Source organism: Leptosomus discolor, chromosome 10 (assembly GCF_034619465.1).
Source record: "Leptosomus discolor isolate bLepDis1 chromosome 10, bLepDis1.hap2, whole genome shotgun sequence".
Classification (NCBI taxonomy): Eukaryota; Metazoa; Chordata; class Aves; order Leptosomiformes; family Leptosomidae; genus Leptosomus; species Leptosomus discolor.
In genome coordinates, this window is record NC_141400.1 from 5,555,271 (window position 1) to 5,582,152 (window position 26,882).

The following is a 26,882-nucleotide window of genomic DNA, read 5'->3' on the forward strand; positions in this document are numbered from 1 at the left end:
AATAGGAAGTACTGTTCCTCCACATAATTGCATACAGAGATGTCATACAGGGCTGTCTTTCAGGGGCAGATATGAGAAAGTATATAAAATAATTTAGAAAAAAAAAGAACCCTGGAACCTTAACCCATTTTAACTATTGCTGATCTAAGCATAACTTAGAAAAGTCTAAAATGAAATAATCTGAGAGACTTTTCAGAAAGAGATGCTGCTGAAATCTTAACAAATGTGTACAGCAGTTAGGACAGAAAAGTGAGGTGGAGATGGCCAAAACTTTTATTTCTGATTACTGTTCCTCCCTATGTGATCTCAGAAGTCATGCACAGAGACCAAAATAAGAAAACCAAAGGCAAGCAAACACAAGAACAAACAACAAACACCAAAGTAAAACACCCCTCCTGCCTGCCCTGATTGCAACATTGTCGAGAGGAAGATTTCAATTCCAAAGAAATGGTTTAGAACGAGAAAGAATGACCATGGACTTTGAGTCACCATGAGAAACTTGCGTTGAATCTGAGCAGAATGAAATCTCATCATTTTAATAGTCAACACTGAGAAACTACAAAACCTCTGAAAGCATAGAGCATGGAATGGAGTGATCCGTACCTTCTCTTGGGGCTGCACAAGGAGCTCACACAACCGGCTCACTAGGTCCCGGCCAGCCTTGTGCCATATCAAGAACCTGCAGGTCTACTGCACCTCTAAAAACTACAAACTGCTGAAGTTGTTACAGTGGTTGGTTTTGAGTGGATGCAGACTTTACAGCCTCTCTGGGCAAACTGTTCCAATGCTGAAAAATGGTTTCTTCTTATGTTAAAACTTAATTTTCTATATTTTGACTTAAGTTCATTGCCTCTTGTTCTGTCAGTGGACACCACTGAGAAGGGCCTGTCTCCCTTGTTACTATGCTTCCCATCGGGATAAGATCCCCCTGAGCCTTCTCCTCTCCAGGCTGAACAGTCCTCACTCTCAGCCTCTCCCAATGTATTAGATGCTCCAATCCCGTGACTACCTTAGAGGCCATTCACTGGACATGATCCAGCAGGTCCGTATCCTCGTACTGGGGAGCCCAGCACTGCACCCAGCGCTCCAAATGTGTCTCACCAGTGCCGAGCAGAAGAGAAGGATCACCTCCTCCAGGAGGTGGTGGTAATTATACATTAATAATAGTGCAATCCTATAGACATTACCTAATATCTGTTGAACGCAGGAGATCCTTCCAGATATTTATACTGAATATACTGAAAATTGATATTTTACATAATATTACCTCATAATTACCACAAACTAGCATCATAAGCATAAGGAATCTAATTCTTTATTTCAACCCTAACTCACAGATAATGTTAAACAACAATTATTTCATTCAAGCCAACCTATTTCTCCATTCCTTTCTCCTCGCTGACAATAACTGCTTGTGAAAAAAAATCAAAGCAAACCTTGTCTTCTAAGCAGCATCCAAACTACTCTGGGAGCAAATACAGTTACATTGAGCCAAATGCTTTGTATTATTGTGCCCAAGACAAAAAGACACGTTAAGATTGAAAAACTGGGCATGACCCCCTGTCCAGTTAAAGTTCAGTAATTTCTTGGGAAACAAAACAGTATCTAATCCACGGTTCAGAATTTTCCCAAAACCAAAACCACTCCAAAAATCACTCTGCATCTACTTTCTCACTGTTAGAGTAGTTGAAAATGATGAATGTATCCAATTATGGGTCCACGACATCAAAACCAATTGTGCAAGTAGGCATATCCTAGGTGTTTTACTCTGGTTGAAAAACAAACAGTTTTTCTGTTGGGATTCCAAAATGTGGTTCAATAGGAATAAATCCTACGTAAAAAAGTAAAGGCAAAAGTGCTGGCAAGAAAAACCCTTGTCTTTTTCTCTGTGTAAGACTGAAAACAGCCTGTCACATTGTATATGATTGAAGCCATTAAAATGGCATTCCAACACAGTAAGTAAGTCTCCTTATGTTACCAGAAAGCACATACATACAACGTATACAGGAAGAAGAAATAAACCTATTCCTACTGTTAGCTGTAAGAAACTATCCTAGAAAATGGTGTGACAGGAACTGACCTTTTAAAAGGGGAAAAAAAAATCCACTAACTTTTCACGGATAAAAGGTCTCATTTCCTTCTATAATATTTGTGGGTTTTTGAAATACTATCAGCAGGTGCACCAGATTTCAAAAACCTCTTGTCCTTCATCACATATAATTGTGCTGCATATTATATTAAGAAATACAAGCAGAGGAATGTAAGTGATGGGAGTTCAATTAAAAACAGCATAATATCTCTTGCATAGAAAATGATTCTGCAACTGAAATCAGGTTCTAATGAGAGAAAAAAGGAATACATTTTCACATATTTTTAATTACATGGAATTTTCTCAAACATGATTTTTAATAATATATTCCATTAGGTTAACATCATATTTAAAGAAAGTGCATTTTCTGATTTCATTTTAAGTCTGATTTTGAGCAATTATTGTGTCATTGTTCTGCAGTAGAAAGGTTGAATTCATTTACTGTGTGGTTATGCTAGTTATGATTGATGTCGCTTCTCCAAATGATAAACCAATCACCCCAATGATGTAATGTCATTTTAAGAGTGCTATAATCACATTTCTCTCAAACTGGAGGCTCTGATGAGTTCTAACAAAGATTTATTGTAGATTAAAGGCCTTCATAATATCAACAATAGATTGCTCATTTGATGGAAGATTTGATTAGGTAATTTTTTTAGGCAAATGAGTTTTTCAGATATATCAAGAACGGCTATTGTGAAGGGCACAGGGCAGTGCATGTGGATGACTATCACCTAATAGCCAAGAAGACTCATCTTAAACTTGTTGAGTAGCTATCCTGCAATTGTAGAGGTTGAAGCAAGCGTAAGTGTACAATCAGACAAACAAGAGGACACTTAGTATATAATGTAATCAGTACAAGACTTCTGCAAATATTTCGTCTTCAGCATGTACTTTAAAGATTGTGATAGAAATGTTGAAAGAAGAACATAGAAAGTGCTAGCAAATATATTAATGATCAAAGATTATTTGGAAACTAAGCCTTAAATCTAAGTATCTTCAAATCTTTCTTTTTAACCCAACCCCAAATTTAAACAAAATATTTAAATTTATTTACTCTCTCCAAAATGTCTGGATCTATGTTTTCAAGTTTCCATAGGAACTAAAATAGATTTTAAAAAACATTTAAAAAAAACAAAATGAAAACATAGTCTACCTTTCCATATCATGTAGATGGTAAAAACTACTCTGAAAGTCTTCCAAGAATAAGGATCAGCCACAAAAAAGGTGAGATTTTTCAATTTAAGGTATATGTTACTATCTGTGGTATTCTTATAAACTTATTAGTTTCCAGAGGATGTATTAAGTCCAGAAGAGCTCATGCTACAGAACATTGTCAGTGGTGATCAAACAACTATGCATGCGGTTATGGTCAAAATAATAAAAAAAGCCCCAAACCTGCTTATTAAAGAAGGACATGGGATATTTGGGGGAAAAAACGTTAAACCGTAGAATAAACAAATCAGCCATTCATAAACAAATCAAAGCACATCCAAACATGCCAAAAAGGTTCCTTAGGTCAGTCCACAGTAACAAGTGTGAAACACAAAACTTTTAAGGATGTAAAGAAACAATTACTATTATTTAAAATTAAACATAAAGAGCTCTTCCATCAAATTTTCCATGTAGTTTTTTACTGCAACTTCCTTCATTTGGCTTCATAACAAAAGCCATGCTGGCTCACTCAGCCTCCAACAGTGGCTATAAATACCAAGTACCAAGTATTCAAGTATCCTCCAAGTCTCTTTTTTTAGTTCACATTCCCTGACCTTGATTTTCTTCTACTTAGCAACCGACATTACATCTCTCTCCAATTCACTTTTCCCATTCCCCTTAAAACCCTTGTAAAATGTTCCATCCACCACATCCTTTAGATAGCGTGCTCTCTTTTGTTCTTTATTCAGCTGGCAACATTCACCTGTTCCTGAGCTCTGAGATGGAGCATGCATGCCCCCAATAACTCACTCCTGATTGGAAATGGTCCATCACTAACTGGTGAACCGGAGCTGCTTTTTCCATGAATATCACTTTACATTTCACTGCCCTCAATTTCCTCTGCCATTTTATCGCCCCGTTACTTGGTCTCACAAGGTCCTTTTGTGATCCTTCACAGTCCGATCTCATCCTTAGCACCCTCCCATCAGCTACCTTTCATATCCCACAGCTCACCATCTTCTCCAAGTATCTTCATGTCCCATGAAAATTAACTGGGGAGCTCCAACTTCTGTTTACCAGCTTTCAAATAACTACTCACCATGCAGGGACCTTCCCTCTTCCCTATCTCAGCTTAGTTTCCTTAAAAGCATTTAGTGACAGATTGTACTAGGACCCTTTTGAAAATAAAAAGGACCTTCATCAACTAGATCACCCTTATTCACAAAAGGCTGACCCCTTCAAAGAACTCTGAAATGTTTCTACGGCAGGATTACCTTTTACAGAAGCTATACTGGCTCATCAAACATAGATAACATCCACTGGGGTTTTTTTGGCTGGTTGGTTTTGTTTTGTTTTTTTCCACCATTTCTATGGTTTCTATCGAGTTGTCCATTGCAGATTTTGAGGTCTGCAGCTCCCCAGAACCCCCTGAACCTCTCACAACAAGCCCTCAAAATTGGTACCGTATTTTCCACCCTCAAACCTGAAGTAGCAAGGAAGCATGCTCAATCCCTGAACTGTTATTTCTTTGTGTAATCATAGTTCTACATACCTGAATGAATCATAGGTTTATAGGATAATTTAGGATGGAACCAACCCCAGGAGGTCCCTAGTCCAGGCTCCTGCCAAGCAAGAGCAGCTCTGAGGTCAGACCAAGTAGCTCAGGATTTTAACCAACCTGTTCTTGAAAAGCTCCAAGGACAGAGACTGCACAGGCGCTCTGGGCATCCTGTTGCAATCCAATGCTTAGGGAAGAAGTTTTACCTTAGATGCACTCTGACTCTTGTGTTTCAACTTCTGCTCATTGTCTCATCCTCCCGCCACCCACCACCAGCCACTGTTTAAAGGGCATCATTCCAGTGTACTGTATGCACCCACAAAGGCCAAAAGTTCCACACCACACAGTGTCTCTGATACTGTACAGATCTGTGTTGTTACAGGAAAGAGTGACCTTGAGCAGATCGGAAACTGGATAGAAGATATATAAACACTTACAGCGTTTAGTTAAATAGACAGGAACTGTACAACAGATACTTATGGTAAAAAAACAAGACAAAAAATAAGGGGCTATAATAGCATTCTTTCGTTTTGCCTTTAGTTCTAAAAAGGGATTGCATCTCCATTCCTTAATTTCTGGCTGTCAAAATAAAAAGTCTGCATCTGTTAATTAAAAAAAAAAAAAAAAAAAAAAAAAACCAAACAGAAAGAAAAAGAAAAAAAGAAAGGAAAAAACCCTAAGCACTACAGATTATATGACTGATAGCAGAGCTGCAAATGTTTTAAAACAGTGGCCTGAAAGATGAGAATTAATTCATTGAAAAATAGCAGTATCTTAGTTAAATTTGACATTGGCAGTACAGAATCAGACAGATGCTGAAACAAGAACAGACAGAATGGCAGAAGCAACACACATTTTCAGATGCAGAACCTCATCGCCTACATGAGATATTGGACTAGCCTATGTAGAACAAAGAACCATTGTGTGCACACCTCTCACAAATGCCACAAGGAGCAGGAAACCTATTTTGAAAAATAAATCCCTCTGATGACAAGAATTCAATAATATTTTTTACACTGCTTACAACACTCCTAAAACTAACAAGCTCTCATAGTAAAATGAAGGAAAACCAAATACGATATACGGTGCTTCCAAAAAAGTTTCAGTGAAACAAAACAGTTAGATTTGTTTGCCTCTCTTCCATAGATGCTTTCAATTTTGTGGCTGATGCAAGAACACATTTGCAAAAAAATCCGCATAAACCCGGCATAAACATGTCACCAAAAAACTGCATATGTTTGCAATTTTCTTACCACTGCTGGGAGCCTGCTGTGGCCCTGAACACGCTCTTAGCAGATATGAATTAGGAGAGAACTCCTCATCAGGATTGGTGTCCATGATTTGATGGGACGTATTGCTGTCTAGCAATGGCATCTGGCAGCTAACTGGTGGAGGATTATGAGAACTGGGCAGCTGAGCAGATGGGAGAAGGCTAGACGAGGATGTAGGTGGAATGGGACGACCTGGGAAAGAGGACACAGGGATCAAAGATCAGCAATGAATGTAATGAAAAAACCAAACAGCCAAGTAATTGCACTGTAACTGTCCACCGTTACACATGATTACTGCTGTGCAGAGCCACAAAATCTCTCCACTGGTACGAACTTGTCCCTTTGTACCATATTCAAGGCATTGTGAGCAGCTACGTTGTGGACTCCTTCCAAGAATCTCTTCACAGCATCAGCTTGTAACTCATCAGGTGAGCAGACGCTGGGTGAATGAGAACAACCGCACACCACTGGATGGGAAGCGGTCTGTTCTGCATGGGCACCGACACGCACTGCAGCCAGACGCGGAAAGGCCCCAAGCTGCACTCTCAGATGCTGCAAAAGGCAAGTGCATCAGCTACATATTTCATTGGAAGAATTGTCACAGAAATAATTCGTGGGTTTTTGGCTCAATAAGACCAATGAGAAAGGGGACTATAATGAGTTGATTCCTGGATTTGTACCAGATGTCTGAAATCATCCCTTAAAAAAATGGTGGTGTTCTGATTTTATCTTTTTTTTTTTTTTCTTTTAGCAGCAGGGAAATTGCTCCTGTCAAGGAATCTATTAAAGGCATGTAACAAGAACTACATGAGGGCTATCTTCCTGTACCATTGTAGATCTTTCCAAAACCCAGACAGACGTGACAGGAAGCACAGGGAACAGCAGGACTGAAACGGAATTATTCCGTTCATACAGATGAGCTAAACTGGAACATGGGTTGGAAAGTCTAAGCTTTCCTGTCCTTTCACTCTCATTTCTTTCTGCACTGGTGCTGTATGAGCAGAATTTCCTGCCTAGCTCACCAGAGAGATTAATTCCAACTCTGAAATCTGATCCTTCATGTGGACAATATACCTCAGGCCACAGTTAAAACATATTTTTGGTCAACTGAACTAGTGGCATCAAGTCAACAAAAAAAGTTAGTACTTATTCATCTTTGCTTTTGTGAACTTTCCTCTGATAACTTTGTATCAATCCATTCTATCAAATGCACACAGATGAAGACAGGTTTTGGGGTTTTTTTCTTGCATTGTCTATTCAAACAGGACCAGTTATAGGACTGAGAGGAAGAAGAGAAACAGGCATTTTGATCTCTGCAAGTTTATCTAGCGCATTAGAGAAATTGTTATGAATAATTTATACACAGCAAAATACGACCTTTGTGATATTGCCACAGTCTGTGAGGGAAAAAGAGATCTGCTGCATGCTAGCTGCAAATGTTAAAACACAGCAAAACTACATAAAATAGTGCATCCTCATTTCCATCATTCTTAAAGAAACAGTAGCAAAGCAAATACACACGGGTTTTCACATTAGTTACACCATCATTTGTTGGAATCACGAGCCCCTCACTTTATACAAATTACACTACGGTTTCTGCCGTTCGGTAATCTTCTAGAGTCACACATCAAATTCCAAAGGATGAAAAAAAAAAATAAAAGAAAGAAAATTAAAATATTCTGGTCATGACACATAAATTATATTTTGCGAGCAGCAATCAACCAAAGGTACCCATAGATACTAGAATATCTTTCACTGCATGTGAAGGTACCAGCAAATAGCATGAACTACTTTCTTATCTTCAAAAAGCTGGAAAAAAAACCCAACCTGGAAGTAGGCAAGAGACTATTACGCTTACTTTTTTATTATATTTTTAAACCTGGATAAATCAATTATAAGACTAAATGACCAAGTTGTTATAGGACAGAAAAAGGTTTAAGATACTCCATAGTAACCCCCATCTACCATCTTTTATGCTAGAGAAAATTCAATGTGCATTGAATTTTATCATTGTGGACTTACATTTATGAGGAAATAATTCTAATATTGATGACAAGAATAATTACTGTTGTTATTCATGATTATGCCATTATGAAATATTACAGTGAATATCCTAAACATCAAGGGAAGTGATTTAGCAAAACCAGTTTCTAACTATTTCTTTACAATGTGTTGGAAACAAGCAGAGAGGCTGAGGTTTGACCCACCTCAGACAGGAATGTGACACCGTGCCCATTGTGCCCAGTTGATTTTCACATATTCTAGCTCTACTTCAACATTATGAAGTTAAAAGAAAAAGCTTTATCAATTCAAAATCTGCATTTACTGTATGTTACAGGAATATATTACTGTATTATAAAAATGTTGGATGTGTGATGTTATGAGATGAAGGGAAAAAGATTCTTCCTTCTGTGTAAACTGTATATGGTATTTCAGAGAAACTTTGGTACATTTTTGCAGAATACATTGAGAGAAATAAAAAAAAAAAAAAACAACCAAGAATTCTTTTGCCATGAAAGCTAATCGCACTGTTACTTCACGGAACAATACAGCCCAAATCCCTGAAGACAAGGTAAAAAGTCTAATTAATAAAGCTCTGTTTGTGGCTTAGAGGAAACAGAAGGTATCAAGTTGTTAAAATTTTGCATTGTTTAGGTGGGAAGCTGGCTCCTGAGGAAGATTCGTCCATAAGCACATGTTAATTGAAAAACATAATGTCTGTGAGCCACAGAACATTGCCAATCTGTCCTGTGGTTCGATTTCCTAATAGGCTGCCAAATTTGATTAAAACTTTTCTTGTGGTTGGGGCATTCTTGATCTTTCTGTCAAGTTGATTTTTGGTTTCTACTAAACATTAAAATCCCACTACAGCCTTTCCTTCTACAGTAGTGGGGCTCTAGTAGAGCATCTTCTCTCTGTATAGCTCTCCACCCCCAGCCCCTGAAACACGTAGACTATCTTAAGATACCCAACCTTTCATAAAATTTAGTGGGAAGTGAGTTGAAAAATTACTGAAGTGGAACAGAAAGAGACACTATTAAGTTTTGTTGCCTTAGGAAACGAATCCAAAGGGTAACTATCTGCAGTACCACTGTCGAAAAAGGTTGTGAAACTACCAAAGAGAATTGACTGTAGGCTATAAAAAGCATGATAAACGCAATTTATTTGTTACTGTAGACTCTTAAGTTAGAAATAATGGGTTTGATTCATACTGTAGAATACTAATATCTTGGTCAAATAAGTTCAATGTATTATTGGGCCGATTAAAATAACAGACTGAGCTTTACAGGTTTTATAAATCCGTGCTTCTTGCCAGAGCCATTCATGTGTTTGCAGGTACCTTAAGAGTCGTGTTTTGAAACCTCCCATCTCTTGAAATGATTCCAAATTTCTATCACTTCACAATGGGACTTGCAAAACCCCAGAGCATTATAAAACATACTGAGATGTATGGTAACATCAGTATTCTGTCACACTGTTTTCAGAAGTCAAATCCATAACATAAACCAGGAGTATGTACAATTTGTGTTTATTCTTCGTAGACACAATGTGCTTTGTATTAATATGATAACACTTCTATGAATAGGATTCTTATCTAGTTGTGCATTGACAGAAACCCTGTGGAGTGGACACTTACTTCTATTGACAGCAATAAAGTAAACGTGTAACGTGCACAAAGAAACGCAAAACAGATACAAATGCTAGAAAAGGAAACCAAAGACTTAAAAGCTGATATATTACAATTTCTATAGTAAAAGTTAATATTAGTTCTTCTTCCAATATCTGTTCATGTGCATGTTCATATTGCATATATTCATGCATGGCAAGGACTTGTACCGATACCAAGTACAGTATTTGTAAGGTATTTTTCAAAAAAACCCCAAGCAGCCAAGAACAAAACAACTTTTCCTCCCTGCCCCACCTCCATTACTTCCTGCTGTCATTTGTCTTATCTTACTAGTAAGAGAGAAAGAAGAAACGTGATAACTCTCCTTCTGGAGGGCATTCTGATTTGGGATAGCTTTAGGCTTCCATGCCACATGGCAACTCATTCTGCAAGGGCCTTTTTTACCTTCTTATCACTTACATTCCCTTTCTCTTCTAAGATCATAAAGCAGACAGCACAGACTTAACGTGCTTATCATTTTTATTTTTTACCAGAGTCACATCTTTCTTCATCAGCTCAGGAACTTTTATGTTTATGAAACCATTCTTCAGTTACTCCCTTACTTTAAGTCCCTAAGGCTTAAAATCTGCTGTAGAAGCTACATTCAAAAATCAGACCATGCTTGTGGCTGATAATGATGCCACAGCTCTGCAACCATTTTCAGGAAGACATCCACAAAAGCAGAGGATGCAGATCAGACATTTGTGTGAGGAATTCCTTTAATCTCCTTGTTAAGGACAGCTTCACAGCCAGACAGGGGTTGAACAGGGCACAAACTTACCAGCGTGAGCGTGCCACGTGTGGTCATGGTACAACGTGGCAATGGGGTGGCAGAGAAGACTACCTCAAGTCCAGACACGTGTAAAACAGCTAAGAGTTCTGTCTGTCTTAATTACAGTAACACATTTGGGAAAGAGATGCTCCTGCTGCTGTTAGCATAAAAGACCAAAACCCATCACCAGGAAGAAAAAAATAAAAAGGAAAAAGGTCTGCCTGCAATCACTGCCAGCATTAATATACATAAATAAGAGGCACCATCAAAGAGAAGGAAGCTGCTTAAAAGTACTGAGGGATTTTTGAGATGCACTTTTCATACTCTCCCTTCTTCCTGCTCCTACAAAGCACCTATGGAGTTCTGTGGATGAATAAAACCCATGTGTGTGAGAAACTCTGGCCTCTGCATTCCACCATTTTGCATGAGAGGAAGCAAGGAACAAACATGACACATGAGTAGTCGCTCTGTAAATACTCATTATGAAAATACACCTGGAAGAGCTGTTAAGTAGCTTGTCAACTAACTGTAACACAGTATAGTATTACCACCTAACAACAACATATAAGAAACAAAATTCTATATATTTGTATAAATATATAAATAGATACATTTACCCACACACATTTAGACAGATGTACATAATATACAAAAGAGAACATTATTTTAAGAGGTTTAAAGGATCAATCCAGACTCCTTAAACAGGCATTTTACTATTAACTTCGACAGAAGGGACGATCACAACCTGTATGTTGCCATCCCACACTCCTAAGTTATCCATTTCAATATAAAAACTTAGCTCATTAGAAAAATCTGAATCCCAGAGGTGATAAATACAGATCTCAAAGCTTATTGTACCTGCAGTGGAATTCTCAAGCCTTTCCCATCGGGAGAATCTCACGTCTAAGGTTAGCACTTGGGTAGCAAAAATCTGCGTAGCTTGTTCAACCCCATGCATTTTCAGCATTTCAAACTGAGAATTTAATATACCTAAACAGCCTATCCTCATTGACAAGTTACATTTATGAAGGCATCTTGTTATGTGTAGAGACTTTTGTAAGCAAAATCAAGTTTCAAGAGCTATAAGCAACTGGTAATGTTCATAAGAGGTTTTGGTATAACTGTTTTGTACTTCTCTAAGCTAGTCTACCTGCTGTTTGTGCATAAAATAAACATAAATGGTAATAACTACAGTTAGTCCCATATATTACTATCAATAAAGCCACTTGTGTCTTTGTCCTACAGCCCTGGTCACAAGGACCAGTACTCAAATAGAAAAAATATATGCAAGCCAAAAACTCTGTGCAATCCTTCAGACATCAGATTGCAGAAAGAAGGGAAACTAATACAAATTGTTTTGTTTTGTTTTTAAATAACTGTTTTGAAGATGTGCTAGCATTCAAGTATTAATGCAGGAAGCTAGGGATGTAAAAAGTGAAAGGAGATGAGCTGTTTCTACATAAGTGATGGCATCGTAACAGAAACTTTAAAACACTTAATTGGCAATTAAGATTTTGACATTTACTGATTGAAGCTGATATTCATGTTACACCAGCACAAAGTATAGAAACCCATATAAAGTAATCCCATAAAGTTATGGTCCCTTCCAACCCCTAACATTCTGTGATTCTGTGCTGTGCTGCTCATATTACTAAAATTATACAAGGAAGGCTGTCCAGTAATGGCACTGGCTGCACATTAGCTAGAGACAATAGAAGGGAAGGATCAGATCTCCCCTCCCTTTGCTCCTTCACTTCAGGAAACAGAGCCAGAAAGTGGAATGGAATCAAGACCAGGAACATAGGAAGGACCCTGCTGTCAGGGTAACACCCCCACCGCCTCCTCCAGCACAGATACATTCTCACGACATTTCCACGTCCGCCTCACTAAAGCACCTACATTGTCAGCAATGCTAAGTTCACTTAAAGAAACGTTGCTAAATGTGTCAGGAAACAACCAGATAACGTAAGATGCATGTTTTTGCAGTGCAAAGCACTATAAATTAAGCAGGCAGATGATGAAGGGGAATCTTTCCTGAGGTATAGCACATTCAGCAGACTCTCCTATTCTTCCCCAGAATAATTGCCTCCTGCAAGAAAAAAAAACATGTCTCAAATATTTGTGCAAAGAATGTCTTGCCAATGGGCTGAGCACTCTCAAGCAGAGTCATATTTAATAAATATATATTGTCATAATTGGCATAAGGAATATAAATATTTTGTATTTGATGAAAATACCGCAGTTGACTGACAATAGGAAAAATCACTCATTTTCTGTGTAGTAACAGCATCTATTATATTTGTAGCAAAATGTCATTTGTACTTCAGCACACTGGAGGCCAGCGTGGAGCCCCAGGAGGGAAAGCTTTTCTCAGGGGAGAAAGTCTTTTTCCCCCAGGCTAACAGTCACCTCATCTAGCAAGTAGCAATGCTAATCAATCTGTAAAGAGGACTTAACTAACCCTTTATTCATCTGACTGCATTTCAAACGGTCAAGACAAAACAAAAGCCCAAAATGAAGTACGCAAGAAAAAGAGGGAAAGAAATCTAGTAATTTGTGATAATTTTCTCCAGCATCAAGTTGCTTCTGTTGCCTAAATTCCTGTTGTGTTTCTTCTCCAAGGCAAAGAAGCTTCAAAACAGCAAAAAAGAAAGATATAAATCAGGATTTGGATGACAGAGAGTTGTCACTGAAGAAAGGTACTTTCAATGCTTCTGAAGCTCCTATCCCTCCGAAAGCAACAAACAAACAAAACCAGCCAAGCTAAGAAAAAGGTTTTCACGGTCTATTTCACAAGAGTCAAAGGAGGAAATAAGGTCTTCCCAAAACCATGGGACTGATATTCCTGCACAGACCTGTTTATTGATGTTTTTAGGTATTTCTCTGCATCAAAGTGAATAGTCATGGCAACCAAGGATGAAGTTGATACCATCATATTGTACCACGGAAAGAGAGCTAGACACAGTAAGTCATCACCTGTGATTTGCACAACAATGAACCAGTGAAGACAAGTCAGTACTATGGGTTTGTATCTTTCACATTTAACAAAATGACCAACACCCTATCTGCCTTGCTTAGTTTTTTCAACTTTTGTTAGGTAAAAAACCCACAAAATCCAAGCAAGAGCTTCAACAGAGTAAAGATGATGATGATGATAATAAAATAACTACGGTAAAGGCAAAGATATGCCCCAAAAGACAATTTCTATCAATGTATAAAGAGAGATGTGTATCTTTTGTCAGCAGCTCCTCTGAGAGCAGAGCTGCAGAGCCCTGCATGACACACACAGCGCCTGGTCGTGGCGCTTTCACCGACACACTGTAGAATCTGCTCTGCCAAGAAAGAAACAGTAGAGCCGTTTGTGGAGCGCCATAGCTCTGTCTATGTCTGTGTGGACAGCACGTATGATGGGTTGGCTACCGTCCACTCTGCTCCCTGACGCTGCCTGGAGCTACGTTCCTTCAGAGGGACTTCACTTGGGTCTCTGAAACCCTGAGACCTTTCTTCCTTTTTTTTTTTTTTGGTGTGTTTTTCATTTCAAGGTGGCCGAGATGTTGAAACGCTTGTGTTGCAGTTCCCCACAGCAGCAGGAGCCCAGCGTCAGTGTCGCTGAGGCACAGCTCCATCACATCAGCACATGAACTCCTGTCGCATTCAGAGTGAGCAAAGCATTTATGTTGGCAAGATCTCCAAAGAAAATCCTGAAGCCAAACTTTGTGCAAGCAACATCCATCGCCTCCCCTCTGGAGGAGCAATAGAACCAACTCTTCTCTCAATCACACCCACGTTTCCTAGAGCCTTTCTGTGAAACATCAAACAGCAAAATCTAAGGGGACCAAAGCCCTCAGGAAAAGGGTACCGAAGAAATTAACACATACCTGCCAAAATCTCTACCTCCTTTATGAAAATATGAAAGACAATAGCATAGGAGGATCCGATGCAGCATAAAATATGGTTTTGAAAGACATTTAAATTCACAGTGTACAAGAAAATAGTGCATTTGTTTAGAAAACATAATATTAGAATTCACGATCTTACCTGTGTAGGTACAGCATTTTAATAGCCTAGAAGTTAAAATGTTGTTTAAATAAAATTACCCTAAAACTCAACGCTACTTCTTCTCAGGTACATGTCATAATTTAGATTTACATTTTCAGGCAATCCAGTGGGGGTGGGGGTAGAGATGAATCACGAAAATCCCAAACAAAACAAAATCATCCTAGATTCCCTGTGACAGTAATGCATAAAGTCTCACTGTTGTAGTTCTAGTTAAATTTTGCCAGCAGGTCAAGAAATTGTTTATAGGTAATATATGCGATAGAAAGAAAAAAAGGAAAAAATATAAATGGCAACCAGTTTCTATTACAAAAAAAAAGAAAAAATCAAACGTAAAAATACATTCATAAATACATTCATATGGAATATGTTCCTCTTCTCTGTCCTCCGTAGTAGAACAATTTACTGCACACCCAGGAATACAGTTGGAGAATGGCAGATAATAGAAAAGGGACAAATGAAGAACCACCAGCAAGTCCTGGTTTCTGTTTTTTATTACAGATGCATTCTACAAGCTTGTTCAAGTTTTGTTATCGTCCTTAAACCATTTGACCTCTGTACTTGGTTAATATTTCCTGAAGTAATGTACGTATATAATTCTTGAATATAAAAATCACTGTACCAATGCAAGATACTATCATTTCCAAAATCTATGCAGAAGAATAAGACTAACTTGGAAATCAATCACTTCTGACTTTCAGTGTTAAAGTTAAATTAATTTTCCTAAGCAATCCATCTACAGAATACATCAGTTTTATGGAAATTGGATATTAAAAATAAGTAGTCAGTCATGACTTAAAAATTATCTAAACCAATTCAGTATGTAAAGGAATAATTTGCTGCTGTCAAAATCTTAATGTCACTTAATTCTTGTCTTGTTAAATCATCTGATGCCCCTTTCTTTTTTAGTTAAACAAAGATAAATAATAAAAACAATTTACAGCTAGAAGATGTTAGGGTTTTGCAGCTGTTCAATGTCTTTTGGCAGATTAGATTCTGTAATGAGAAGTTATAAGCCTCATTTTATAAAAGCTGTTGCTGTCTTGGGAAAAACATCAGTGAATAAGATTAGAAAACTCTTTTCCTTTATGAACCTATTACACTAGCGAGCTGATTACTTGGCATATGTTTGCTACCTTTATAGCTGGAAAACAGTAATTTGTTTCAGTGATTTTTTCCCATCACTCAAAGCCAAAATGTCTTCTCTAATCTTACCGTACCTCTGATTTAGCCAGTAAAATCAGAGCAAGAAGGAACAGACAAAGCCACATAAGCATAACTCACACACAGCTTGCATTAACTTAATTTCCCTAAAAAAAGATTCTACTGAATTAACTATAACTAACACTACATTATAACAACTCATCAAGTGCCTGTTCCTTGTGGGACAAAAATAACATTCTAAGATTAGGAATGTACTCACAAGAGACTTACTGGAAGATTCATAACCATCATCGTATGTGACTGAATTTCCACCTTTATAGTAACTGTATAATAAATGCAGCTTTTAAAAACTGGGAAGAAAGAAAATTTCCTATTTATCAATCTTACCAGCTAAGCATTCGTGCCAGGGAATTCCACTAACGAAAGGGTTGTAATTAGGCCCTAGGCAGGTAATTACCAGGCACCCTATGAAATCTACCTCCTCAGATGATCTTTATTCTAGTGACACCGAGTTCAGACTACGCTGTGCTACAAACTTGTTTCTACTATCCAAACACCTCCTGTTTACCTTCACCTTATTTTACTGAAATTCTAAATACTGTTAAACAACCACTCACACCATCTCCACTACATATCCTCCTGAATGATGTTGGCTTTATTTCTATTAGAGGAATTTATTTCCAAGAACGTTGCAACACTTAGTGATTCAAGTGCCTGGAGTCACTAATAGGTGGGAAAAATAACACTGTCTTGAACAAACACGAGAAATCTCCAACCTGTAATTATTTAACAAACTCTGTGAAAGTCATACATAGATAGTACTAACTGGTGGGAGCTGAATAATGATTAAACAGTTTGTGTTAACTCTTTGTAACCTACTAAAAAAGCAGCTCTAATTTCTGGTGAACAAATGTGAAATGAACACAAGGCTTCACATGATCAGTACTTAATAATTTAAATAATATGCTTAAAATCTGCTCTATCACTGCTATATTCTGGCTAATTCTGCTTCAGGTTATTAAAGTCTACTTTTCTTTCTTACACCTACAGTGTGAATATGGCGTTCCTATTTGCTTTCTAAACGCATGTAGAATACACTCCTGAATTAGTGCTAAACATCTGCTGTAATACACTCTAGAGATGTTTGTATTTTAGTGCTGGGAGATACTAATGTGCAGTAAGAAAAGTATCAGTATGATTATGATGGGAATTAATCTTCCATTACTCTTGATACTGATACGTAAATTTACATGATATTATCTTGAAATTTACATCTTTCTTGCTTCATCTGGTTTCTTCTCTCAAGACCCAGTCTTGCATTTCTTACACAACCCGTATTGACACTAGCAGTAGTTTTAGGTGTACAAGGAAACGAAAGGCTTGACTTTTCAGTCACGTATGTCACTGGCAGGATTTTCCAAAGCACAAAAGCATGCAAGCATTTAACTTCCCAGTGTCTTACTACATCTTCAGGCAGTTAAACATCTTTTTTTTCTTAAACATTTAACGGCTGCTACAAATGTTTAAGACTGTAATGATGCTTTACACTGAACGTTTGTGAGAAGAAGTTATCAGGCCCCGTAACAGATCCTGCTTCAAGAATGAACATTCCGCCATTTAATAGCAAATCACGGTGAAATTTCAGCTCCCTATAAGTCAATATAAATTGTATTTTTGCCATCAGCACAGCCAGGATTTCACCCTAGAGTCCTAAAAAGCTTCTGCACAGAAAGAAGCTCCTCCAACAGCAGTCTTTTCCTGACGGGAATACCAGGCTGCTGCTGTTCATTCAATTCAGGATGGTCCACTGCGCTCAGATCTAGGAATACAGCTTGGAGCTAAACTGCAGATCAAAATCAAAGAGGGAAGTGAAATACCATCGCTAATATGGACCTCGGCCTATTTAGCCTCTATTTAGAGGCTCTTTAGCCCTATTTAGACATCTCTCTGATGTCTTCTGGTAGAACTGGCTATTCTTTGAAAAAGACATGGAATACAGAAAGTACCCAAATGCAGGATTATGGACAACCTACCAAATCACTTATAAACGAACAATTTAAGTGCCGATAAAATTTTATTCACCCCCCAGTATTGAATAAGGTTTGAAATATTTCATCTTTGTAAAGTTGATTCCCAGTTCAGAGTTTGAGAAGTAGACTCAAATAAAGAATCAGAGTATAAATTACGGAAGAAAGGAAAATACCACTTATTCTTTGTGGGCCACACCTTAAATGAATACTGGAATCTGCTCACTTTGCATACGTGAAAGCAGAAAAAATGTTGATTTCCTAAGTGAGAAGGTTTATGCATGTCAAATTGCAGTTTATGTGAAAAGATTTAGCCAAAATAAAACCTTTCTGAGTGGCAGATTGCCACACAACAGCTATCAGACCATTAACTATTTTACCATTGCTGTATATGACCATAATTAACAGCAGTCTGGGAGAACAGTACAGGAAATTAAAAAGATAAAATTTCCTTTTAATGAAAAGAAATCACAGACATGAAAGACTACTATATGGAAAAGGGAGCTTCACTCTGCAGTAATAACAAAATCTGTAACCTGATTAAAAGGCATTTGCAAGCACAAAATTAGATACGTTAAAATGGTAAGAAATCTTTTCATTACAGTTACAGTTGCCAGAATGAAGGAATAAAGATACATGTTCTTCCCCCAAAACAAATGGGCTCTATTCCATGCCTTTTGCTGAAGCAAAAGCCCCACTGAAAATCAAGCAGGCTACAGAATAGCTTGAATGCACTATTCTGTGTTTCAGCATGAACTGTATCTTTAAAATAACGACAGTCTCTCTCATCTTTTCAGTTTTAAAGCACTTTATAACTACAGCTCAGAAATACATGGACAGAGAAGAATTAAAGCAACTGAAGCTGAAATATGCTACTTAGGAATCCAAAGTTTGTTTACACCATTAGAAGGCACTCAAATATATATCCTCATAAATGACAAGGTCCCAGCAGCAAATTAACAGGAACAATTTTCCCATCTCAGGAGCTGTCAAGATGGGCTCTGTTAGCCAATTTATCTTACTCTAGCACATCTCTGGTGCTTGTCAATCAATACGTGAAACATTTGGTGCTGATTGCCATTTTTCTATCCACTTCCTTTTGCCTCTCGTACCAGGCAATTTACTGCAAGTCAATCAAGGTTGAAGCAGACCTTGTTTAAATAAAACACTGTTGAGTTCTTTTCACACCAACATTTTCAAAAACAGAATGAGCTGTAGCTTTTCACATTTACATTTATACTACTTTTTCTGTTTTTCCCAAATGCCACACTCAACCTACAAGTCATAACTAAACTCAGCCGAAGGCTTATGGAGAAAACAGTCGGGAAGACGAACTGAATGTAACTGTATATGCTTTCACTGTCAAAAATTCAGTCTATCAATGGAGACAGAGAACATTAAAAACTACTTAAGTAATCTGGGCTTATTTCTTTTTCATCCTTGCTCAAAGTCAGGTCTCCACACCATAAAAGCAACTTCTAACTTGTCTGAACTTCCTAACTCAGGATAATCATTTCAAATATTCATTTACACTGCAATTTTAAGGTAAGAAGGAGATTAATTACTGTATTTATAAGTGCATGTCACAAATAAACTTATGAAGAAAATAAATTCTCCCAACTAAAAACTTGGTCCTACGTTAAATATGCTGACAGCTTCCCTTTCACACACAGACGAAAAAATCCCACAGCAACCCCAGGTCACACCATGTCTCCCTTCGGCCCTGCCTTGGCATCACCTCTAAGCAGTGAGGTAGAGAACTACGGCAGAAACAACTTCCTTTGCAATACATAACGCTACCTGTGGTACATCTGAAACAACATACACTTACAGTACGTAGCAAATAAAATTTTGAAAACTTTGACTTTTTTCTGCTCAGTAAGACCTGGTTTTACAAACAATACCTACGTAACTTTTCTGCTGCACACAATGCTATTTCAGTTCTTAGGTTCACCACGGATTGCAAAATTAACCACGTGATCGTTCACAACAACGGAGCATAAAACTACTGTCCTCTGAGCTAGAAGGACAATTTATGTGTTTATGTGCTACAACTATCCAGACTGATAATTTATTCAGTTTAATCCCCTTATTTATTAGACCCATGTACACTAAATACAATGACGTACAACAGCAACAGAAGAAAACGCAAGTCAGATCAACCCCTAAGATCTTACAAGTAATAATCTTGTAAGAGTAGCGGAGGGCATATTCCTTTCATAACAAAGAGACAAAGAAAGTGGCTATGTTGCTGTTCTCATTAATAACATTATCCATTCCTCCCCTTTTTAATTTTAATTGATGCAAAGGTGTCAGACATTCCTCCCCCAAGCTCAGCAGCATATACGTATACTAGCACATAATATATATTATTTTACATATTTTATATATATAATTTTCAAGCACATATATATATAACAGAAAATAAATCGCTACATATATATGCTAGAGAACGAACGGCTTTCGAAACAGGTAAAAAAATAATCGGTTCGTACTCTGGTCAACAATTTACAGCTATCATAAAAGTATAAAAAGGCCTTTGGTTATTAAAAAGGATGCCTGATGTCAAAGTCTCAAATTTACTTGCAGTTAACACCTTGTAAAATTTCATGACAGGAATGTCCCTGCTCATTTTCTAGTGCTTTAATATGAGACCCAATATCTTCTCAATCTATAACACATATGATAAAATACATAAAACACCTCTAACAGAGTGAAAGACTGATTGAAAAATAAAGCAAGTATCTTATAAGGCATATACAATCACCAGTCCTATCCTGTGCAGTATTCAAAAATGCTTACATTATGCCAACGTAATTCACGATACAACTCAAATGGTTTGTATTTCACTGTCTTTTGGACAAAGAATGCACCAGTTTAATTATAAAAGAAGAAAAGTTAAACATTTTAGAACACTAGCCTCATAAGAAGCAAAACCCTCTTGCTATTTATGCTCACTAAGGGATTTACTACAGGTAAACCTTCTGAGGCAGTCCCCAATTTAAGGATCTTCCTTTAAGCCGCTGCAAGTAATAGCAAAAAAAAAAAAAAATCCACACAATATATGAGTTAGGTGTACATCACAGATGTGGATATTATCTAAACACATACAAAAATATACATACACACACAAGTATATGTGTATGCATACTAGGATATGTGGTGTCCTAAGCCTACCAAGAGCTGACCTTGGAGTTATTTTCAGAAAAAGATTCTCATTACTCATTAGAAGGATGATGTTATGTTTTACTTTACATTGATGTGGCTAAGAAAAAACAAAAACAAAGACCAAAACCACAAGAAAACAGCAAGCTGCAGAGAAGAAAAAGTATTTTCTGCAAAGCAAAACCAATTAGCCAGATTCATGCAAATATGATGTAAGTATATGCTTCAGTAAGAATAGCAAGTAGCCCACAATCAAAATTATCATAAAGGTAGTCTAACAATTCCAGATTCCTAGTTTAGGCTTAACTAATGACAGAAGATAACGGGTTATTTTCTTGCCTAGCCTTCAAAAAGATGTTTCTGACACTATAGCATGAACAATCACACTTCTGTAACATTTATTTTATCATTTTCAATGATAGAAGAACACTTAGGTATTAAGAAATTTTCCATTCATTCCACCTCACACATCTAAAACATCCCTGAAGAAAAAAAATGCCATTTTAATCCTCAGAAAGCTCTGGGCTTATTCAAATTTAAACTTTGTCGCCGGCCAAGTTTTACAGTCCTCTCAGCAATGTGGAAGGTACTCGGAGCTTGCAGAAAGCTCATGTCTGGAATGTAGGTTTACAACTGGGCTACGTCAATTTATTGGAAAGGCTTTTCCTTCAAAATAAAAACGAACACAACAAACAAAAATCCCTACACATGCTTACAAACTGTTTATTTGCTCATAGCAAACATTGTCTTTTCAACACTAACCTATTTTTCTGATCAGTTATACCAACTTCTTGGTATACGCTTTCTGATTATGAATGTAAAAGGGAATGTAAAATGTTTCTGCCATGGAAAGAAGCAACCAATGATGGGTGAAGTTATTCCATAGCTGAATGCCCCAAATAAGCAATTGGCTTAGCTTGAAATGCTTAGAAGACTGTCCCCTTTCTGTCCGCCCCCACCCCCAGGTCCTCTGTCCCCCAAATCTTCTCAATTTCCATTAGGGCCCGACAAAGACTGAACACAACATTTGATGGACTTTAGGGGAATGTAGATGAAGTTAATAGAACAGAGAGGATGGATATAGAGAGAAGCAGCGTACACAGCCTGACATATCACCTGCCGGGGGTTACTGGAAGGAAGATTCTGAAAATGCTCTCTGAAGAGTCGATCGCATATTTACTATAGCTACCATTAGCCAAAAGGGCAGCATCTCTATCTGTTCCTATCCTCTTTCTTTTTCCCCCAATACCAGATGGTTTAAAACCTTACTTTTAACCAAAACTTGCAATTCTAGCTGCTAGGACAACTGCATTTGCCTCTCTCTCTACAGCCCCAGGGACTAATTGAGAAGATTACCTGAAGGCTCAAGGTCTAAATGCTCAAGAAAGAAAAATCTGCTTAACACGATTTCTACAAAGAAGAATGACAGAAATAGGAACAACTAGGAGATCTTTCTGTCACAGGAGGTTTTTATCTTACAAATGACGGTATGCTGAACGTGATCATGTACTGGGAAAACCACTAATAACGCTGTGAGTTTCAGTGATTTCTTTTATTGCAGTACATAGAAATCTAAGTGACAGATAAGGAGCCTGTTTTCACTACAAATCACAGATCTAAAAAGCAGTCTTGAACTAAAAACATTACAATCCAAGCAGAGGTCAAGTTTCTTCTGTCTTTGCTAACTTGCCCTGGTGAACAGACGAAGTTTGTTAAATACAAAACGCTGAAATAGTACTTCTCTCCAGCTATCATGAAGACCATGCTGAACTGGTATCGAGGACTAAATGGAGTAAATATGTAAGAAAGAGAGAAAGAGTCAAAGACAATTTTAAAAGATGCCATTTCACCTACACTTAATGAAATGAAAACTAGAAAATCCACAATCCTCTTCTATCAAAAGTCATGACCCCATCAAAAACTGATGCACAGAACTGTTCCAACAAGGTCGGTTAATAGTAATAATACATCACAATCTAGTCCATTTGGGGCTTTTGTTCTTAAACACTTCAATAAATAGGCCTGTTTGTTAACTCCAACAGATATTTATGAAGTGTAAAAAAAAAATTCAAATTATGTTAATAGGCCAGAGAACAACGGCTGTTTCTGAAATTACTGGCAATTACTAGACATAATGGTTCTCAATTAAGCTGGAGGGTGTTTTCAATTGTTCATAATTCACTATTTTAAAAGTATCATAAAAATATATAAATGTGAGCTGTTAATAAAACTTTCAGACCAACCATGTTTGTCACAGAATGTAATACCTATTTTATTTTTATAGTGTTTTTTCTCTTGTAAATGATATGTGAAGATATTGTTAGTGAAAGAAAAGGTAACTACATGGGATTTATACCTCATAATGCTTCTAAGTGTAAACGGAGCTATATTCCTTCCTTAAGCAACTTCAGTTTCCCTAAGGAATACAGTCAGCAGTCATGCACGTCTTTACCCATGCTATTTTTAGATACTGCAGCTCACTATACAAACTTTAATGCATACGTGCACGTGAACTGGGGGACTCGCTGCTTGTCCACTTTCGGAATTGTACTTCAGATATTTTTAAAGGGAATAAAATGGACCAAAAGAAAAATCGGAAAAAATAAGGCCTAAAATAAGACCAAGAAATTCTAAGGATCATCTTTCAATTATAAGCTCGATGCATCATAGATTTCCACCAAACCAAATAAAACAAACACCTTTAAGAAACAAACCCATAAAGGAGAGATCAATAGGCAATAATTACCATCTGCACTTCCACCAAAACTACCACTTACTTATGCACCACATGTGCAACCTTGCATTAGGAAAATGGCACATTTAGCAACTGCTAAACTCTCATTGCAACTTTACTACATATGATTAATGGTCAATTTACTGGAGACATGCCTGGATACCCTATGCAGATATATTTAAACACACATGTATGCACATGTGTTTTATTTATTTATTTCAAAACCAACCATACCTTAAAAACATTTTCTCTAATCCACCCACTTCAATCTTCCTCCTGCCAAGAAGCAAAACTTCTTTCATTTTTATTCAAATACATTTGCATACATATTCCTGAGAAAATAAATCATTCAGTAGTAGTTCCTAACTGTAGAAATTTATATTTTCATATTTAAACAGCAACTCAAAGACTTGAGCACAACCCTGAATCAGCAGTGGAAGACAGTCATTCATCATCCAGACCTTAGGGTCTGTTGAAAGTCTTTATTGCTTTGACCTCATTAAAACGGCACAAACCATGAGCTAACATAAATCTGTCTCTCTAAATACTTTCCCCTTTAATTTTTTAATAGTTCCACACAAAAGGAAAGGTTAAAGCCAATTAAAAGAGATATAAACACCATTATTATTGCCCTGACAAACTGTTAGTTATCAGATTTGGTAATTTCTCCCATTTCTGAGTGAAGTAGTAATTACACTGTTTATTGACCTTCCTTGGGGGTTTTTGTTTTGTTGGGGGCTGTGGTTCGTTGGGTTTGGTTTTTTTTTTTTTAATCCCTTCATTTTTATTCCGTTTTCTCTTTCACTACTTACTTTTAGTCTCAAACTAAAAGCTAAAGTAAATCCCAAGTGTTACAGCTGAACAAGACTATCTATGTAAGGATGAAACTGTAATTCTAACTTCATTCCAAATGGGACAAAAAGATTCTGAATTTTCATTCCTATGCAATAAACACTTGTTTTTCTGTCTCATTAAGATCATCATACAACATCAACAGATGCTTAAAAGCATCTAGTGCTGAAGGAACTGTTGAGAAAATTGAATCAGAAGTACTGATGAATGACAATCTAATGATACTGCAAAGATTTTCCTTTCCTTTACTATGCCTAGCCAAATGCAGAAGTATCAACACCACCACCTCCCCCCCCCCAAACCAAACAAAAAAACCTCATTAAATAGCTACCATTTTTATGTTACTTCATACTGTTTGGCACTGTGGGCAGCAGTCACCAGTTTACTTTAAAAAAAAAAAAAAAACAAACCAAACCTAAAAAGAAAAAAAGGGAGGGGTTAAAGTCTCCCAGAATTCCCAATGACCTGCACACAGAACTGGGAACAGAGTACTACCATTAACATTATAATCATAGTAAACAAGCATCTGGCTGTCATTTAAAATACAGCTTTTCTCTACTGATAATAAGAAGCATTTTCAGCTAATTTCTGTTATCTGTAAATGTCTCTTGGCATTCCAACTCTGCACTTAATGTGCTGTACAGGCTTCACTTTATGCACAATGAACATTTGCATCAAATGTCAGCATGTCTTCATGTTATCTTAAAGACAGGCAGGGATCCATTCAATAAAACATCTAAAGAATAAGAAGATAAGGAATAAGGAGATATTTATTTATTATGCTACAGACAACTCATCAGAAAGGTATATATGTATATTTATTTTCTTTTACATTGGGGAAACAACCATAACCTTTTGCAAAAAGAGCATTTTAAGTTCTTGGCACCTCCAGTAATTTAATTGCAGAACAGAGATGAAGTCAAGTTGAGATCAGTTACTTACTTATCCATGTATCACATCGCTAAACGAGTAAAGTACTACAGCACATCAGCCCCAAGTTAATCGTACCTGCTCATCTTCAGGTACCACTGATTTGCTCTCTGCTAGCCTGCTCCTACGGGACACCTGCATGAGCATGGGTGTAAACCGGAGACTGAGTTGCAAGCAGCTGCTGTATTTTGTTTTTCGTACTTCCCCTTCTGTTAGACTACTGGAAAATTACCTTGTAAGTGACCCTGAAAAAAAATACAAGCGCAGTGCAGGGGTAAGAAGCAGCAGCTTTGAAAAACTAAACTTGTGCAACAAATTTCTCTCCTTGATTGACCGTTGTAAATCACAAGCAACCCAGCTGACCGAATTCACCAATATGAAGCCAGTGATAGGAATGTCACAATTCCGCCACAGGTTTTGAACTTTAAAATGGACAAAGTATTTCATATGCATCAGAAATAGCAATGTACTTGTTAAATAAAAGAAAATTGTAAAAATCTAAATTGACTTCAAATTGAGTGCCTACCTTTTTAATTTTTATTAAACTTTGTTTCTCATTCCCCCCCTCATTTAGATGCTTGCAAAATAAATATAATTATATCCAACTTTAATAACTTTGGTACCTTGAGCTGCAGGTGCTAGTATGCTGTATCTATTACCATATTTTAAGCCCTTTTAAGAAGATTGCATTAATTTCTATGATAATTTAAAGCCCATAATGCATTCCAAGATGCGAATAGATGTTAATCACCATGGAATGATTTTCCTGTATACTAACGAAGTCATGCTGTAACCAGTAACTATTAACTTTTAAAATTCAATATTGCCACTGAAAGAGTTGATTAAAATTTTGTTAGAGTAACAATACCTCTGAGAATGGTTTAAAAAACCAAAACTAATCAACAACTACAGGAATTGCTATATCATTCCTTTAGAAATTATTAGGACTGAAAATGTTTATAGTATCCATTTGCCCAGAATTAATAGAAGTTACCCATGCATATTTATCTCCTGCCACTACCATAGACTTAGTACAGCAGCTAGCTCAAAGACAGCAGGCAGAAAAGAGTCTTCAGTATTGAAATAACATTATGGTCAATATTTCAGGTACATCACTGAGGAAAAGCTGACATGAGTGACTGCATAACCACTCTAATATTAGAATATTTAGATTGATAAAATAGGGCAAGGGATTTCCTCTACGATTTAAGTCAAAGCTCAGTTCGTTTCATCAACTTGAACAACCTCTAACAGAGCAACATTCAATTTCAAATATCTATACAAAGTAGTGAAAACTGGCAACATTTTTCTGGAACATGCCCATTCATAGTTTTTCTGCCACCTAAATGTAACTAAGGGGTGCGTTTTCTGCATTAGCCTCGTCCTTGTTGTTGCTTCTTGACAGTTACTTAAAACACGATGTACTAAAGGTAGTACATTGC

The 26,882-nt window shown here is 37.1% G+C and overlaps 1 protein-coding gene across 5 annotated transcripts in view; it reads right to left on the bottom strand.

Moving 5' to 3' along the window:
* Positions 1–26,882, bottom strand: part of TENM2 (teneurin transmembrane protein 2) — a 545,195-nt gene that overhangs the window by 233,383 nt on the left and 284,930 nt on the right. For all 5 annotated transcript variants that reach the window (XM_086470948.1, XM_086470946.1, XM_086470945.1 and 2 more), the window contains one exon: positions 6,056–6,265. In XM_086470948.1, coding sequence (XP_086327074.1) covers positions 6,056–6,265 — 210 coding nt within the window. The remainder of the gene's footprint in view (positions 1–6,055; positions 6,266–26,882) is intronic.